The sequence below is a fragment of the Frieseomelitta varia genome, unplaced genomic scaffold (assembly GCF_011392965.1).
Source record: "Frieseomelitta varia isolate USP_RPSP 00005682 unplaced genomic scaffold, Fvar_1.2 scaffold_212, whole genome shotgun sequence".
Lineage (NCBI taxonomy): Eukaryota > Metazoa > Arthropoda > Insecta > Hymenoptera > Apidae > Frieseomelitta > Frieseomelitta varia.
Window position 1 is genome coordinate 502307 of NW_025109884.1, and position 15417 is coordinate 517723.

General features: G+C 49.6%; 1 protein-coding gene across 1 annotated transcript in view; it reads left to right on the top strand.

Annotated features, from left to right (window-relative positions):
* LOC122527114 (low-density lipoprotein receptor-related protein 2) overlaps window positions 1–15417 on the top strand; it is a 42961-nt gene that overhangs the window by 25802 nt on the left and 1742 nt on the right. The window contains exons 8-19 of the mRNA XM_043650998.1: window positions 6–5226; window positions 5873–8862; window positions 9237–9804; window positions 9917–10160; window positions 10392–10999; window positions 11138–11430; window positions 11507–12262; window positions 12620–12874; window positions 13185–13691; window positions 14003–14379; window positions 14627–15228; window positions 15311–15410. Of these exons, the coding sequence (XP_043506933.1) occupies window positions 6–5226; window positions 5873–8862; window positions 9237–9804; window positions 9917–10160; window positions 10392–10999; window positions 11138–11430; window positions 11507–12262; window positions 12620–12874; window positions 13185–13691; window positions 14003–14379; window positions 14627–15228; window positions 15311–15410 (12521 nt within the window). The remainder of the gene's footprint in view (window positions 1–5; window positions 5227–5872; window positions 8863–9236; window positions 9805–9916; window positions 10161–10391; window positions 11000–11137; window positions 11431–11506; window positions 12263–12619; window positions 12875–13184; window positions 13692–14002; window positions 14380–14626; window positions 15229–15310; window positions 15411–15417) is intronic.

Below are 15417 nucleotides of genomic sequence, written 5' to 3' on the forward strand. Positions count from 1 at the left end.
CACAGATCGCGACGAGTGCTCGGAATGGGGTTTCTGCGAGCAGTTGTGCGAAAACACGGAGGGGTCGTACACGTGCAGCTGCGCGCTAGGCTTCACGTTGCAGGCACGGAACAAGTGCAGGGCCGAGCAACGTCCCGGTGTGAAACTGGAGCTGTTGGTCGCTCAGGAAAGGGCGGTTTGGAGAATGTCCGCCAGCGACGAAGAGAGGAACGTTGTCGTCAATACTACCGGCGCTAGCGGAGTGGATTACCTCTACTCCAGAGATTTGCTCTTCTGGAGCGATGTGAAGACGAAGAAAGTGCACTCGGAACCATTGAACGGCGAAGGGTCGAGCTCCAGGACCACCATATCGTCGACGAGTTCGTGGGGGCCAGTCGCTCTCGCGGTGGACTGGATAGGAGAGAAGTTGTACGTGGTAGACTCGTCGGTGCAGAAGATCGACGTGCACGAGTTGGACGGAAGGTTTCACGGTATCGCGTTAAGCTCCAACCTGACCAATCCAGCGGATATTGGCCTGGATCCTACAGTGGGCTTGATGTTCATCGCCGACAGCAAACAAGTTCTAAGAGCCAACATGGACGGAACCGCGGATTTCCCGATCGTGTTCGAGGCAGCTTACAAAGTATCCGGCATCGCAGTGGATGTGATCGGCCGGAGGATCTTCTGGTGCGATTCCCAATTGGACTACATCGAGACCGCCGACTACTTGGGCAGAAACAGAGTGATGGTGCTCAGAGGTCCGCACACACCCTCTCCGACGAGACTGACGCTGTTCGAGAACACAATTTATTGGACAGACGGGACGAAACAAGCCATCATGAGCGTGGACAAGACGGAGGGCGACACTTCCATACAGACTGTCTACAAAATGAGAGACGCGAAGGCTATAAAAGCTCTGCACCCGTTGATGCAGCCAATGGTGTCGAATCCTTGCGGGAACAACAACGGTGGCTGCCAACACATGTGCATAGTGACCGCAGCCAGCGACCAGGAGAACAGGCTCGGTTACCGGTGTGCTTGCGACATAGGCTGGAGATTGTCCAGCGACCAGAGAAACTGCAATTTGGTCCAGGAGTTTCTGATGTACTCGCAGCAGAGATTCATCAAAGGCAGAGTGTTGGATCCGGTGATGGAGGGATTCAGCGACGCCATATCGCCCGTGGTTTCCAGGAGGGCCAGGTTCGTCGGTCTCGACTACGACGCGCACGACCAGTACATCTACTACAGCGACGTTCTGCAAGACGTGATTTACCGGGTTCGTCAAAACGGCACTGGCCGGGAGCCGGTGCTGGCTAGTCAAAACGAAGGCGTGGAAGGCTTGGCGGTGGACTGGGCCGCCAAGAATCTCTACTACATCGACTCGAGGAAAGGCACGCTGAACGTACTGAGCACTAGGAACGTCACTTACCGGAGAACACTGTTGAAGAATTTGAAACGTCCGAGGGCTATCGTCATTCACCCTAATCAAGGATACATCTTCTTCTCCGAGTGGGACAGACCAGCGAACATCAGCAGAGCCTACACCGACGGTTCGAACCTGGTGGTCTTCAGAAATCTAACATTGGGCTGGCCGAACGGCTTGGCCATCGATTTCGCGAAGGACAGGCTGTACTGGTGCGACGCTCTTCTGGATCACGTGCAGCATTCGAATTTAAACGGCACCGACGTGCAGACGGTTAGCTCTAGGCTGATCAGACATCCGTTCTCCATGGCGATTCACGAGCAGTGGATGTACATCACCGACTGGCGACTGGACGCGATTATTCGACTACACAAAGAGACCGGAGAGCAGGAGAGTATTCTCGTGCGCCAACCAGAGACAAACAGGCTCTACGGCGTGAAAGTGTACAGTCGCCACATTCAGGTCTCTCTGTCGGATCACCCCTGCTTCATCGACAACGGCGGATGCGAGAAACTGTGCTTCGCCATCCCCCAAAACAACACCAACGGATATGGCACCGCCAGGCTAACGAAAGTCTGCGGCTGCCCCTATGGCGAACGTATCCAGGCGAATGGAAAAACTTGCGCGCCCGATCCAGAAGCCGAACCGCCGCTCGAGGCGTGTCCCAATACTTGGGACTTCACCTGCGCGAACCAGAGGTGCGTGTCGCATGCGTGGGTCTGTGATGGCGAGAACGACTGCCTGGACAACAGCGACGAGCGAAACTGCACGAAACCAACTTGCTCACCGAACGAGTTCCAGTGCAAGTCGGGCAGGTGCGTACCGATGAGCTTCCTCTGCGACTCGGAGAACGACTGCGGGGACTACAGCGACGAGACCGGCTGTCCGAACGTGACCTGCAGCGCCAACCAGTTCGCCTGCGCCAACAACAGATGCATACCGAACACGTGGAAGTGCGACTCGGAGAACGACTGCGGCGACAGCTCCGACGAAGGTGAATTCTGCGTGGCGAAGACCTGCACTTACTTCCAATTCACCTGTCCGAGATCCGGCCACTGTATACCACGTTCGTGGGTATGCGACGGTGACAACGACTGCTTCGACCAGCAAGACGAGATGGACTGCCCGCCGGTTACCTGTCTCAGCACTCAATTCACCTGCGCTGATCAGAAGATGTGCGTCCTCGATTCGTACAAGTGCGACGGTATATCGGACTGCAACGACGGTAGCGACGAGGTCGGCTGTCCGTCACTTGCGCCGGATCAATGCAACACCGACAAGCAGTTCCAGTGCGTCAGCTCGGCGATCTGCATCCCGAGGAGCTGGTACTGCGACGGAACAGCGGACTGTCCGGACAGGTCTGACGAGCCAGCCTCTTGCGGCCAGGTGGGCTGCCAGCCGGGTTTCTTCAAGTGTCGCAACGAGAGGTGCGTGTTCAAGGCGTACATCTGCGATGGGAAGGACGACTGCGGCGACGGGTCCGACGAGGACACCGAGCTGCACGCATGCACCGCGCCCGAGTTCAAATGCGACTCCCAGCAGTGGAAGTGCCCGAATGTGACCGACAGGTGCGTGAACATAACCAGCGTCTGCGACGGTAAGTTCGACTGTCCGAACGGCGCGGACGAAGGCCCGGCCTGCGACTTCCAAGAGTGCAAGCACGGAGGTGTCTACTGTAGCAACGACTGCATCCAGACGCCCCTTGGTAAGCAGTGCACGTGCCCACCGGGGGAGGAGTTGAGCAAGGATGGCTACGCTTGCCAGGATGTGAACGAGTGCGATCCCCCGGGCCGCTGCTCTCAGGTCTGCGTGAACATCAAAGGCGGATACTACTGCAACTGCGTGGACGGTTACATACTGGAGAAGGACAAGCACACTTGCAAGGCGTTCAATCGCAGCGCCGCGTTCCTCATCATATCAAACAGGCACACGATCCTCGTGTCGGATCTTCAGGAGCAGGCGTTGGAGAGAGTGCCGATCACGGTGGAGAACGTGGTCGCGACCGCTAGTAACATGCACACGGGCACCATCTTCTGGTCGGACATGAAACTGAAGAAGATCTCCCGACTGGACAGAAACAGCGATCCCGATGACGTGATTTCAACCGGGTTGGACCTGGTGGAGGGTCTTGCTTACGACTGGATTGGCCAGAACCTGTACTGGCTGGACTCCAAGTTGAACACTATCGAGGTGGCCAAGGAGACGGGCGCGAGTAGGATGATATTGGTGAAGGAGAACATCACTCAGCCGAGAGGCATGTGCTTGGACCCCAGTCCTGGGGCTAGGTGGCTCTTCTGGACAGATTGGGGCGAGAATCCCCGTATCGAGAGGATCGGCATGGACGGCACCAACAGGTCGACCATCATCAACACCAAGATTTATTGGCCGAACGGTCTCGCCTTGGACATAGCGAACAAACGGATATACTTTGCGGACAGTAAGTTCGACTTCATCGACACCTGCCTGTACGACGGTACCAAGAGGATTCAGGTGCTGGCTGGTTCCCACTATCTGCTTCATCCTCACTCCTTGACCTTGTTCGAGGACACCATGTACTGGACGGACAGGCAGTTGAACCGAGTGCTGTCGGCTCACAAGTTCTACGGTGTTAATCAAACGGTGGTGTCTCACCTGATATCCCAGCCTCTGTCGATACACGTCAACCATCCCGTCCTGCAACCGGTCACTCCAAATCCCTGCGCGAACGCCAGCTGCGCTCATCTGTGCCTGTTGTCACCGACGAATCCCCAGGGCTACACCTGCAAGTGTCAGGTTGGATTCAAGCTGCAGTACAACGGCCAGTGCGCGGAGGAGGAGGTGCCCTATTTGATGGTACTGAGAGGTTCTCAGATCATCGACGTGTCTCTGATACCAGGGAGCACGAAGACCGGCTACATAACTCCGGTGGTCGGTGTCGAGGGAGGTAAGTTCATAGACTTCGACAGGCGGGAGAGAATGATCTACTGGCTGCAGACGAAGGACGACGACGACGAGAACGGGACCATTTACACGACCGCTTACAACGGCGGCAACAGAACCGAGTTCCCTAATCCGTTCGGCGACAGCGGAATCATCGGTGCGCCGTCCGCGATGGCGTTCGACTGGCTAGGGAGGAACATATTCATAGGAAACAGATACGCTTCCAACATAGAGGCGATCAAGGTGGACGGCAAGGCAAGGTACAGAACGATAGTGCTGGTCAACAACGGCAACAAGACGTCCGTGGCCAAGCCCAAGGCCATGTGCGTGGATCCACTGGAGGGTCACATATTCTGGATAGACGACGGCAGTTTCGGTATTCCGATGAAGATCGGCAGGGTGAACATGGACGGCACGAACCCGATCGTGTTGGTGGACAAAGTGGAGAAACCGGAGGCAATCACCATCGACATACCCAGCAAGACCATTTACTTCAGCTCGCTGTACCCGGCTCAGATCATGGCTGTCTCGACAGACGGACGAAACCTGAGGATCATCGTCTCGAAGAACATAGCGTTGCCGAAAGCGCTCGCCGTTCACGACAACAAGCTGTACCTCCTTGATCCAAAGTACGACAAAATCGAGAGGTTGGACCTGCCCGACGGCGACGATCCAACGACGATAATCGACAACGACTCCGAGCTGAAGACGCTGACCATTTACAAGAAACGGGTCACTGGCGATCACCCGTGTTTCGTGAACAACGGCGGTTGCGAGCAGATCTGCCTGCCGGCCTCAGGTGGCACTAGAGTCTGTGCCTGCGGTATGGAGTATCGCAAAGTCACCGACACCGCATGCGAGCCGTTTAAAACGTTCGCGGTTGTCACTCAGCTGGACGTGGCCAGGTATATATATATATATATATATATATATATATTTTTTGTAAAATAAAAGAAATAAATATATATTTAGAAATTAAATGTTTGTCATATTTATTAATATATGTAATATAAATAATAGTAAATTAAATTTATTTTTAAAAAAAACTAGCTATTAATAAATATGATAAACATTTAATTTCTAAATGTATATTTATTTTTTTTATTTTACAAAAAATATATGTATATATATTTAGATCATTTATTTCCAAGATAATTAAAATTATTAAAATATATTAATTAATCCTGATACAAAGGGTACAAAATATATTTTACTTATTTATTTTAAAAAAAATTCATTTTCATTACTTTAAACTGTTAACACTAGAACTACCGAGGACTGAAACATAAAATTTCCATCAGAGACATCAAAGTCAAAAAAATAAAGAAACTTTATAATAATACAATGTATGCAAGCTTTCGTTTGTATATTTTGCAAAAAATTATTTAAATTCTTTAAAAATACAGTGTGATTGCGTCTATAAAATATCTAATAGAAATTACAAATTGGTCACTTTGGTATTTCTAGTGTTAATATTATTAATTATTACTATAATATATTTTTATTATAAAACTTTATTATTATTAAATTATATTAATTTAAATTATATAGGGGTTACAGTCTGAAGGACGCGAAAGAGGCGATGGTACCTATCGCCGGTGTCGGCCACCACATTCTCCACGTGGACGTGTACAGCTCTGGCAACTGGATCTACTGGGTGGAGTTCAACCGCGGCATGTGGAACGGGATATTCCGAATCAGACCTAACGGCACAGAGTTGCAGCACATCGTAAAACAGGGAATTGGCTCGAACGGCATCAGGGGCCTGGCTATCGACTGGGTAGCCGAGAACATGTACTTCACCAACGTTTTCCCCCACGACAACTACGTGGAAGTGTGCAAGCTGGACGGCAGCAACAGGAAGATCTTGGTGAAGAAGACGACGGATTCACCCAGGGAGCTGGCCGTGAATCCCATCAAAAAGTACCTCTATTGGATAGATTACGGACAGTACCCGAGACTGGGCAAGGCTTACCTAGACGGCAGCAACTGGATGCCAATCGTCACGTCCGAGATCAGCACACCACGCGACATAACCATCGACCCCGTTACCCACGACGTCTACTGGGTGGACTCGAAGCAAGACACCATTCAGAAAGTCTCGTACACCGGTGGTAATCGCCAGATCATCAGGCGAAACTTACCGAACCCGATGGGCGTGGCGATTTACGGGAACGACGTCTACTGGGTGGACAGGAACCTGGCCACGGTGTACAAGGCGAGCAAGCAGGGCGACACGAGCATGCCGACAACGGTGAGATCGAACCTTCCTAAATTACGAGACATCGTCATATTCGACGAGAAGAGTCAGCCGCCGGACCCGACGAACCCCTGCTCGTCGCCAGGAGGGAGCGCGGGCTGCTCGCAGCTGTGCTTCGCAATGCCGAAGGAGAACTCGGTGCCGTTCAAATGCGAGTGCGCAGTCGGCAAGCTGGCCGCGGATGGCAAAAACTGTGAGAGCATGGAGGAGTATCTGGTGTTCGCCACGAGGACGGAGATCAGAGCGATCGGCCTCGACCCGCAGAACACCAGCGTGCCGTTCAACTCGGTTGGAAATCTGACGAACGTGGTCGGCGTGGACTTCGACTATCAGGACAAGAAGCTGCTGTTCACGCAGATCAGGCCATGGGCGAAGATAGCCTGGATGCAGGCGGATAGTCCATCCTCGTCCGACATTCACACGTTGATCAGCAAAGGGATCAATCCCGAGGGCATCTCGTACGACTGGACGCAGAAGAAGGTCTACTGGACGGACTCCTCCAACAACAGCATTTACGCGATGGACCTGGACGGGTCGAATCTCGTGATGATCGCCAGAGTGGACAGGCCTAGAGCGATAGTGGTCGATCCCTGTAACGGGTCGCTGTACTTCACCGACTGGGGCCGGTTTGGAACATCCGGGAAGATCTTCAGAACGACGATGGCTGGCTCGTTGAAGAGAGCTGTTATAGACAAAAATCTTTCTCAGCCAAGTGGTTTGGCGATCGACTACGAGGATCGCATGCTCTACTGGACCGACGCGGTCAAGGAGAAGATAGAGCGGTCGGAATTGGACGGAAGCGGCCGCCAGATTCTCGTCTCCGCCACGATATACCCATTCGCTATAACAGTTTTCGGCGAGTACATCTTCTGGACGGATCTTCAATTGAGGGGTGTCTATCGCGCGGAGAAGCACACCGGCGCGAACAAGGTGGAGCTGGTGAAACGTCTGGAAGACTCGCCGAGGGACCTGCACATCTACTCGGCGGCCAGGCAACAGTGCAAGGTCAATCCGTGTAACATATCGAACGGCGGCTGCGACCAGTCCTGTCATCCGGGCTTGAACGGCTCGGCCGAGTGCAAGTGCGACGACAGCAGCAGGCTAGTGAACGAGGACCGGATGTGCGTGCCGAAGAATGTAACCTGCGACTTGAACAAATTCGCCTGCAGAAACGGTCACTGCATCTCGAGAATGTGGGCGTGCGACGGCGACGACGACTGCGGTGATGGCTCCGACGAGGACACTAACTACTGCTCCTACCACTCGTGCAGCCCGAACGAATTCCGGTGCAACAACGGCAGGTGCATCTTCAAGACGTGGAAGTGCGACCACGAGAACGACTGTCGCGACGGTAGCGACGAAGACGGCTGCATCTACCCACCGTGCGCCCCCGGCGAGTTCACCTGCGCCAACTATCGTTGCATACCTCAGTCGCAGGTCTGCAACGGCGTCAACGACTGTAAGGACAACGTCACCTCGGACGAGACCCACGAACGTTGCCCCAGGAACACCACTTGCCCACCGAATCACCTCAAGTGCGAGAAAACCAACATATGCGTGGAGCCGTACTGGCTCTGCGACGGTGACAACGACTGCGGTGACAACAGCGACGAGAATCCATTGCACTGCGCCCAGAGAACATGCCCTCAGAGCTCCTTCCGGTGTCCGAATCATAGGTGCATCCCGGCCACTTGGTACTGCGATGGGGACGACGACTGCTTGGATGGTAGCGACGAGCCACCTGGTTATTGCCAGTCAGAGGGCAGAACCTGTTTCGGTGACTTATTCACCTGCGATAATGGCAACTGCATACCGAGGATCTACATCTGCGACGGTGACAACGACTGCTTGGACAGGTCCGACGAGGACGAGCGTCATCAATGCAACGACCGCAAGTGCGACGAGGAAACGGAGTTTACCTGCACCGCGAACAAGATGTGGAACAGGGCGCAGTGCATACCGAGAAAGTGGCTGTGCGACGGTGACCCTGACTGCGTGGATGGAGCCGACGAGAACGTTACGTTGCACCACTGTCCAACGCCGACGCCCTGCGCCGAGAGCCAGTTCACCTGCAACAACGGCCGCTGCCTGAATCAGAACTGGCTGTGCGACCACGACAACGACTGCGGCGATGGCAGCGACGAAGGCAAGTTCTGCAACTCCAGGTACAAGCCGTGCACCAGCCAGGAGTTCACCTGCCACAACTTCAAGTGCATCAGGGAGCAGTATCGTTGCGACGGCCAGGACGACTGCGGCGACCACTCTGACGAAGATGGATGCCGTGAGTTGATTTTTTACATATTGTTCACTAGCTTTGGCAACGATCAAGTTTTTAGCAGCCAAAAGTCAATTTCTCAAAGTTCAATATTTTGATAGGAACTCTCTTTTCCACGAGATACAAAGGAGCCTTTAAAATCCTGAAATTCAAAATATTATTCATTTCAGATAATTATTAATAATAATATAATAATAATTAAATAACGCTTTAAACTCCTTCATCAAAATCGAGATGGAGCTAATTCTTTTGATTATTAATTATAAAATAGTAAATAAAAGATATAAATTAAATAAACCCTTTACTTACCGTTTAAGTTAAACTAAATTTTGCCGGCTATGTTTAATAACGTATTGACTTGCTTCTTCTTTAATTTGCAGCACCAAAGGTGAAGAACACGACCTGTCCAAATCCAAGAGACTTCATGTGCGCGAACGGGAACTGCATCGACCAGCAGTTGGTCTGTAACAAGGAACCAGACTGTGCAGACGAGAGCGACGAGCCAGCCCACTGTAACATAGACGAGTGCATCCTCGTGGAAATGAACCAATGCTCCCACAAGTGTGTCGATACGCCAACGAGTTACTATTGTGAGTGTAATCCGGGATACAGGCTTCTGGACGATGGGAAGGCTTGCGAAGATATAGACGAGTGTACGGAGACGCCGCAGGTGTGCAGCCAGCAGTGTCAGAACACACCGGGGAGCTTCTACTGCAAGTGTAATTATTACTGGTACGAACGCGCTGCCGACGAGCACACGTGCAAACGAAGGGACAACATTTTACCCTGGCTCGTTTTCACCAACAAGTACTACGTTAGGAACATGTCCATCGACGCTTCCAACTATAGCCTGATGCATCAGGATCTCATCAACGTTGTCGCGTTGGACGCTGACTACAACGAGCAGATGCTCTACTTCTGCGACGTTACTGCCAAGACAATTTTCAGGTGAATTAATCGGCGTGAGAATAAGGATTATCCATTTATTATTAAGAAATAAATAAGTCGAGCGAGGCGAAAAGCGACGAGGATCTTATCGTAGATAATTTTTCTTGCGTAGAGCGCCCATTGCAGGAGGAGAGAAAGAAGCAATTATCAGGCACGACAGCCTTGGTTTGGAAGGGATAGCGGTTGACTGGGTAGGCAGAAAGCTGTACTGGCTCGACCGACACGCCAAACATTTGGACGTTGCCGAGTTAAACGGCACCAATAGAAAGACTCTGTTGACTGGCATAGCCGATCCACGTGCCATCGTTGTTCATCCCGGCACGGGGTACTTGTACTTCACCTCATGGCACCTTCAGGTAATCTTACAATTAACTCTGAGATTGTGAGAAATTACTATATAATTATATTATTGTGAGAAATATACTATATAATTATATTGAGTTATAATATGATATAATTATAATATAAATAATTATATGCTCAGTATATATATTACTCACTAGAAATATATACAGTATATTAATATATATTAAAATATAATTATAACGTTTCTTCTAGTATTGAAATGATTCTTTGAATTTTCGTAGGCTTACATAGGCAAGATGGGAATGGACGGCAGTAACTTCACGAGGATCCTCACTTGGGAGGATGATATAGCCTGGCCGAACGCCCTGACAATCGACTACTTCACCGACAGGATCTTCTACGCCGACGCTCACCTGGACTACATCGCGTTCGCCGACTTGGAAGGTCACAACAGACGCAAAGTTCTCTCTGGGTCCGCGGTGCCCCACGTTTTCGCCATCACCGTGTTCGACGACTTCATCTTCTGGACTGACTGGAATCTGAAAGCCATCAGCAGAGCGGAGAAATTCTCCGGAGCTAATCTACGGGTGCTAAGAAACACCACTCACAGGCCGTACGACATCCACGCGTACCACCCTCTGCGACAGCTGCCCTACAACAATCCCTGCATGGAGAACAATGGCGGTTGCTCTCACTTGTGTCTGATTTCACCACCTGCGAGTTCCTATCTCCTAGAGGGATACGGCCAGCCCGGCGTCACGTCGTACAAATGCAAGTGCCCCAATCAGTTCATACTGGACAAAGATGGGAAAACCTGCAGAGCCAATTGCACCGCTGGCCAGCACAGGTGCGGCCCTCCGGATGAGAAATGCATTCCGTGGTATTGGAAGTGAGTATGAGAACTACTTTCCCTAATGTCAAACTCAATGGAACCATTCGTTAATCGTAGCTTCTTTGTCTGATTGTAAGGGAAAGAATAGGGAAGAATAAGAATAGATTTTTAATGTATGTTACTAATTAATTGAAGGTGCGACGGTGAGAAGGATTGCAAGGACGGCTCGGACGAGCCTACCAGTTGCCCGCCGCGTGTCTGTCGGCCTAGTGTCTTCCAGTGTGCGAACGGTAACTGCAGGCCTAGCGTGGCCGTCTGCGACGGTGCGGACGACTGCGGGGACAAGAGCGACGAGGCTCACTGCAGCTTGGAATGCGGCGAGCTGGAGTTCAAGTGCAAGTCCAACGGTCGTTGCATTCACGAGTCTTGGAAGTGCGACGGGGACGCCGACTGCAAGGATGGCAGCGATGAAGATCCCGCTATTTGCCGTGAGTCCTCCTCCCCGAATATTCTTTCTCTTCCTCAAACTGATCAACAAATTCAATTCTTCATCTCACTTCTCAGATAACCGGTCGTGCGACCTGAGTACCGAGTTTACCTGCAAGAACGGCAGGTGCATCCAAAAAGTGTGGATGTGCGACTCGGACAACGATTGCGGCGACGATAGCGACGAGCCGGCGTACATGTGCCGCCAGAGAAACTGCACCACCGGCTGGCAGCGTTGTCCGGGCCACGCCAATTACCGTTGTATACCCAAGTGGCTGTTCTGCGATGGCAAGGACGATTGCCGCGACGGTTCCGACGAGCTACCCGAGAACTGCCCGAAATGCGACCCGGAGATGGACTTCAAGTGTGCGAACAACCGTTGCGTGCCGAAGCAGTGGCTGTGTGACTTCGCGGACGACTGCGGCGACGGTAGCGACGAGACGGAGGCCATGTGCAAGGATCGTTACAGAGAGTGTTCTGAGTCGGAGTTCAAGTGCGACAATGGCAAGTGCATCGCCTCGAGGTGGAGATGCGATTCCGAGGACGATTGCGGGGACAACAGCGACGAGAATGGCTGCCAGGAGTTCGTGTGCAAGCCGTACACGTTCCAGTGCGCCAGCGGCCACTGCATCGCGTCGTATTTGAGGTGCGACGGCACGCGCGACTGCAGAGACATGAGCGACGAGATCGGATGCCCGCCGAGGTATCCAGGAGGAAGATACTGCCCGCAGTCGAGATTCCAATGCGACAACAATCTCTGCGTCTATCTCACTGACATATGCGACGGAAGCGACGACTGCGGCGACGGCTCTGACGAGAATGCCAGCATGTGCGGTACGTTTCTTTCTTCTTTTCATTTATATTTATATTACATTTACAATTAATATTAGTAAATTTAACTGTACAATTGACTTACAATTAATATTAATAGCTTAATCTCTAAATATTAATATTAATATTATATTTATTACCATATTATATATTTATTGTAATATGATATAATATATTACAATATTATGTTAATTATGTATATTACAATATAATATTAATATTATATTTACAGTTGAGCTATATTACTATGAAGAGTGTGTAGAGAAGATGAGGAATTTTTCTCCTCCAGGAAATGATCACATATTTCTTAAGTTCTCTTCCAATCACAGTGTTTAATCGCGTTATTTTGACATCCTGCAGCGAACTTCAAGTGCGACACAACCAGGAGGTTCCAGTGCGCCAATCACAAATGCATCGCCAAGTATCAATTGTGCGACGGCATCGACAACTGCGGCGATGGCTCTGACGAGAACAATATGACCATGTGCGCGTCAAGGATCCATCCGTGCGACTCCATGATAGAGTACACGTGCGCCAATAAGAAATGCATCAATCGATTGAAGCTCTGCGACTTTGCGGACGACTGCGGAGACTCCTCCGACGAGCTCGGTTGCCGTAAGTTCGAAAAACTCGATTGACGACTACGTTTACAGAAATCTTAATTGCATAGAATTTACTCACTGAATTACTTTAATCACACAGATGAGAAATTTTAATTATATAGAAATTCGTGTAATTGATTGTTTCGAATATTTATATAATATATTAATATTTATATAATTATAATATATATTTATATATATTATAATTATAATATATATAATTTATATAATTATAATATAAATAATTATATAATTTGAATAATATTTATATTATTTAAATATTTGTGTAATTAAATATTAATATCCATTAATTTCTCTCGTAGATCATAATAAACCCTGTCTGGATAGTAACAAGGGTGGTTGTTCCCACTATTGTCACAACATCACCGACGGGGGATACATTTGCGCGTGCTATCCCGGTTACATAATAGCGCAAGACGACCGGAAGCATTGCGAGGATATCGACGAATGTGCCACTGGTCAGCACCAATGCTCTCAACTTTGTACGAATCTAAATGGCACCTACTCCTGTTCGTGCAGACAAGGGTTCGAACTGTCCGACAGTCGCAGTGGCGTTTGCAGAGCTACGGACACCGACACGATGATCCTGTTTGCCAATGGGCCTGGAATCAGGGCTTACAACGCGCACAACAAGGAGGAGGTTGAAGTCATTGCGAACGAGAAAAGGGTGCAGGCGCTGGATTTCGATCCCAGGTCGGAGTACGTGTTCTGGATCGATGGTTACGATAATTCCATCAAGAGGTCGTACATGGTGAACGCGAAAGGTGGACAAGTGAAGATCGGTTACGCTCAGGATCTCAATATAAAGAGTAAATTTCTTTACCTGCTCGATCGTAAAATTATATTAGCTATATATTTTATAATTACAATCGTAGATTATATTATACACAGGGTAGACCAAAAGTCATTTAAAATAAATCCTTTTTTTTACAGATTTTTAAATAAACTTTACAGATTTTTAGTTAAATTTAAATTTAATTTAAAATTAATAAAATTTTGATGTTTTATTTAAAAAAAAAAAAAATAGCTGGGAAGAAACTTTTGGCCCACCTGTATTAATTATGTTATATTATATTGTATTAATTATATTAATTTATCTTACCTTTATCTTTGTTCAAAGGCGAGTCAGGGCTAACAAGCTTGGCCGTAGATTGGATTTCCGGTAATCTTTATTGGACAGAGATCGATTCCTCGGGTGCGACGTTGTTCGGAAGAGTGATGGTCTCGAAAGCGGACGGTAGATACCGTCGAAGTTTGATCACAGTCGGCCTGGAAATCCCAACCTCCATAGTCGTAGACCCGGAGGTAGGCCGGGCCATTTGGGCAGATGCTGGAAGCCAACCGAAGATCGAGATCGCTTGGATGGACGGTGACAGGCGAAAACAGCTGGTTTCTGATCGCATTGGACAACCTATCGCGCTCACTATTGACTACTCTATGCAGCATGTTCTTTACTGGGCTGACAGTAAACTCAACACCATTGAATCTATCGAACAGGTATCCTTTCTGTTTGATCTTTGAAGTATATATCATCGAGGAAAATCGAAGAAGATCAACTGCTTTAAATAAAAGAAGTATTTGAGTTACTACATAAATATAATGACATATTATATACTGACTTGGAATATTTGTATATTCTTCAAAATCAGATGTAGTGAAAACATTATGAAATGCTCCAGGATAATTTATATAATAGTTTTTATTCAGGAATATTCAGCTTTACTCCAAGATTTGATGTTTGCAGGATGGATCAAACAGGAAGGTTATCATTAAGGGAGACAGCCTAAAGCATCCGGTGTCCCTGGACGTTTTCGAGAACAGTCTGTACTGGACAACAAGGAGAACTGGCGAACTGATTAGGCAAGACAAATTCGGCAGGGGCGTGCCAGAGGTGATGATCAGGCACGTGCCAAATTCCGGCGGTGTGAAGGTGTACCATCAGCAGAGATACAACATCTCCTTGAGGAATCTGTGCCACGAGGACCAGTGTACCCACTTGTGCGTCCCGATTCCCGGTGGGTACCGCTGCCTTTGCTCGGACAGCATCGGGCCTCTCCAACACCGGGAAACTGTACGGTCGAACGAGCGCCACTGCGACGCGACTAACGAGAGGCCGCTCCCCGCGCCGAGGATCTGCCCTTGCAGAAACGGCGGACTGTGTCAGGAGGTCGAGGACAGTAAGCTGCAGTGCGACTGTCCAGCTCGTTTCCACGGCGAGTACTGCGAGGTCACGTTGGGGGCCAGGTCGAGCAACGCCACCGCGGCCATCGTGATACCCATCGTTGTCTCCATCCTGGTTCTCCTTGGAGCCGCGGCCGTTATTATGGTGCTCAAGAAACGGCCGTTGTAAGTTTTATTATAATAATCTTAATTCATGAACCATTCTGCTCAATCAACTTTATGACATGGATTTGGTGGATTTTCGCAGCGGGAAACCTGGTGGTCTTGGAAGTTTAACTGGTGCTCAGAGCGTGTCCTTCAGACAAGGAAGCAACGTTGAATTTGGTGTACCTGCACACGAGAGAATGGTATATA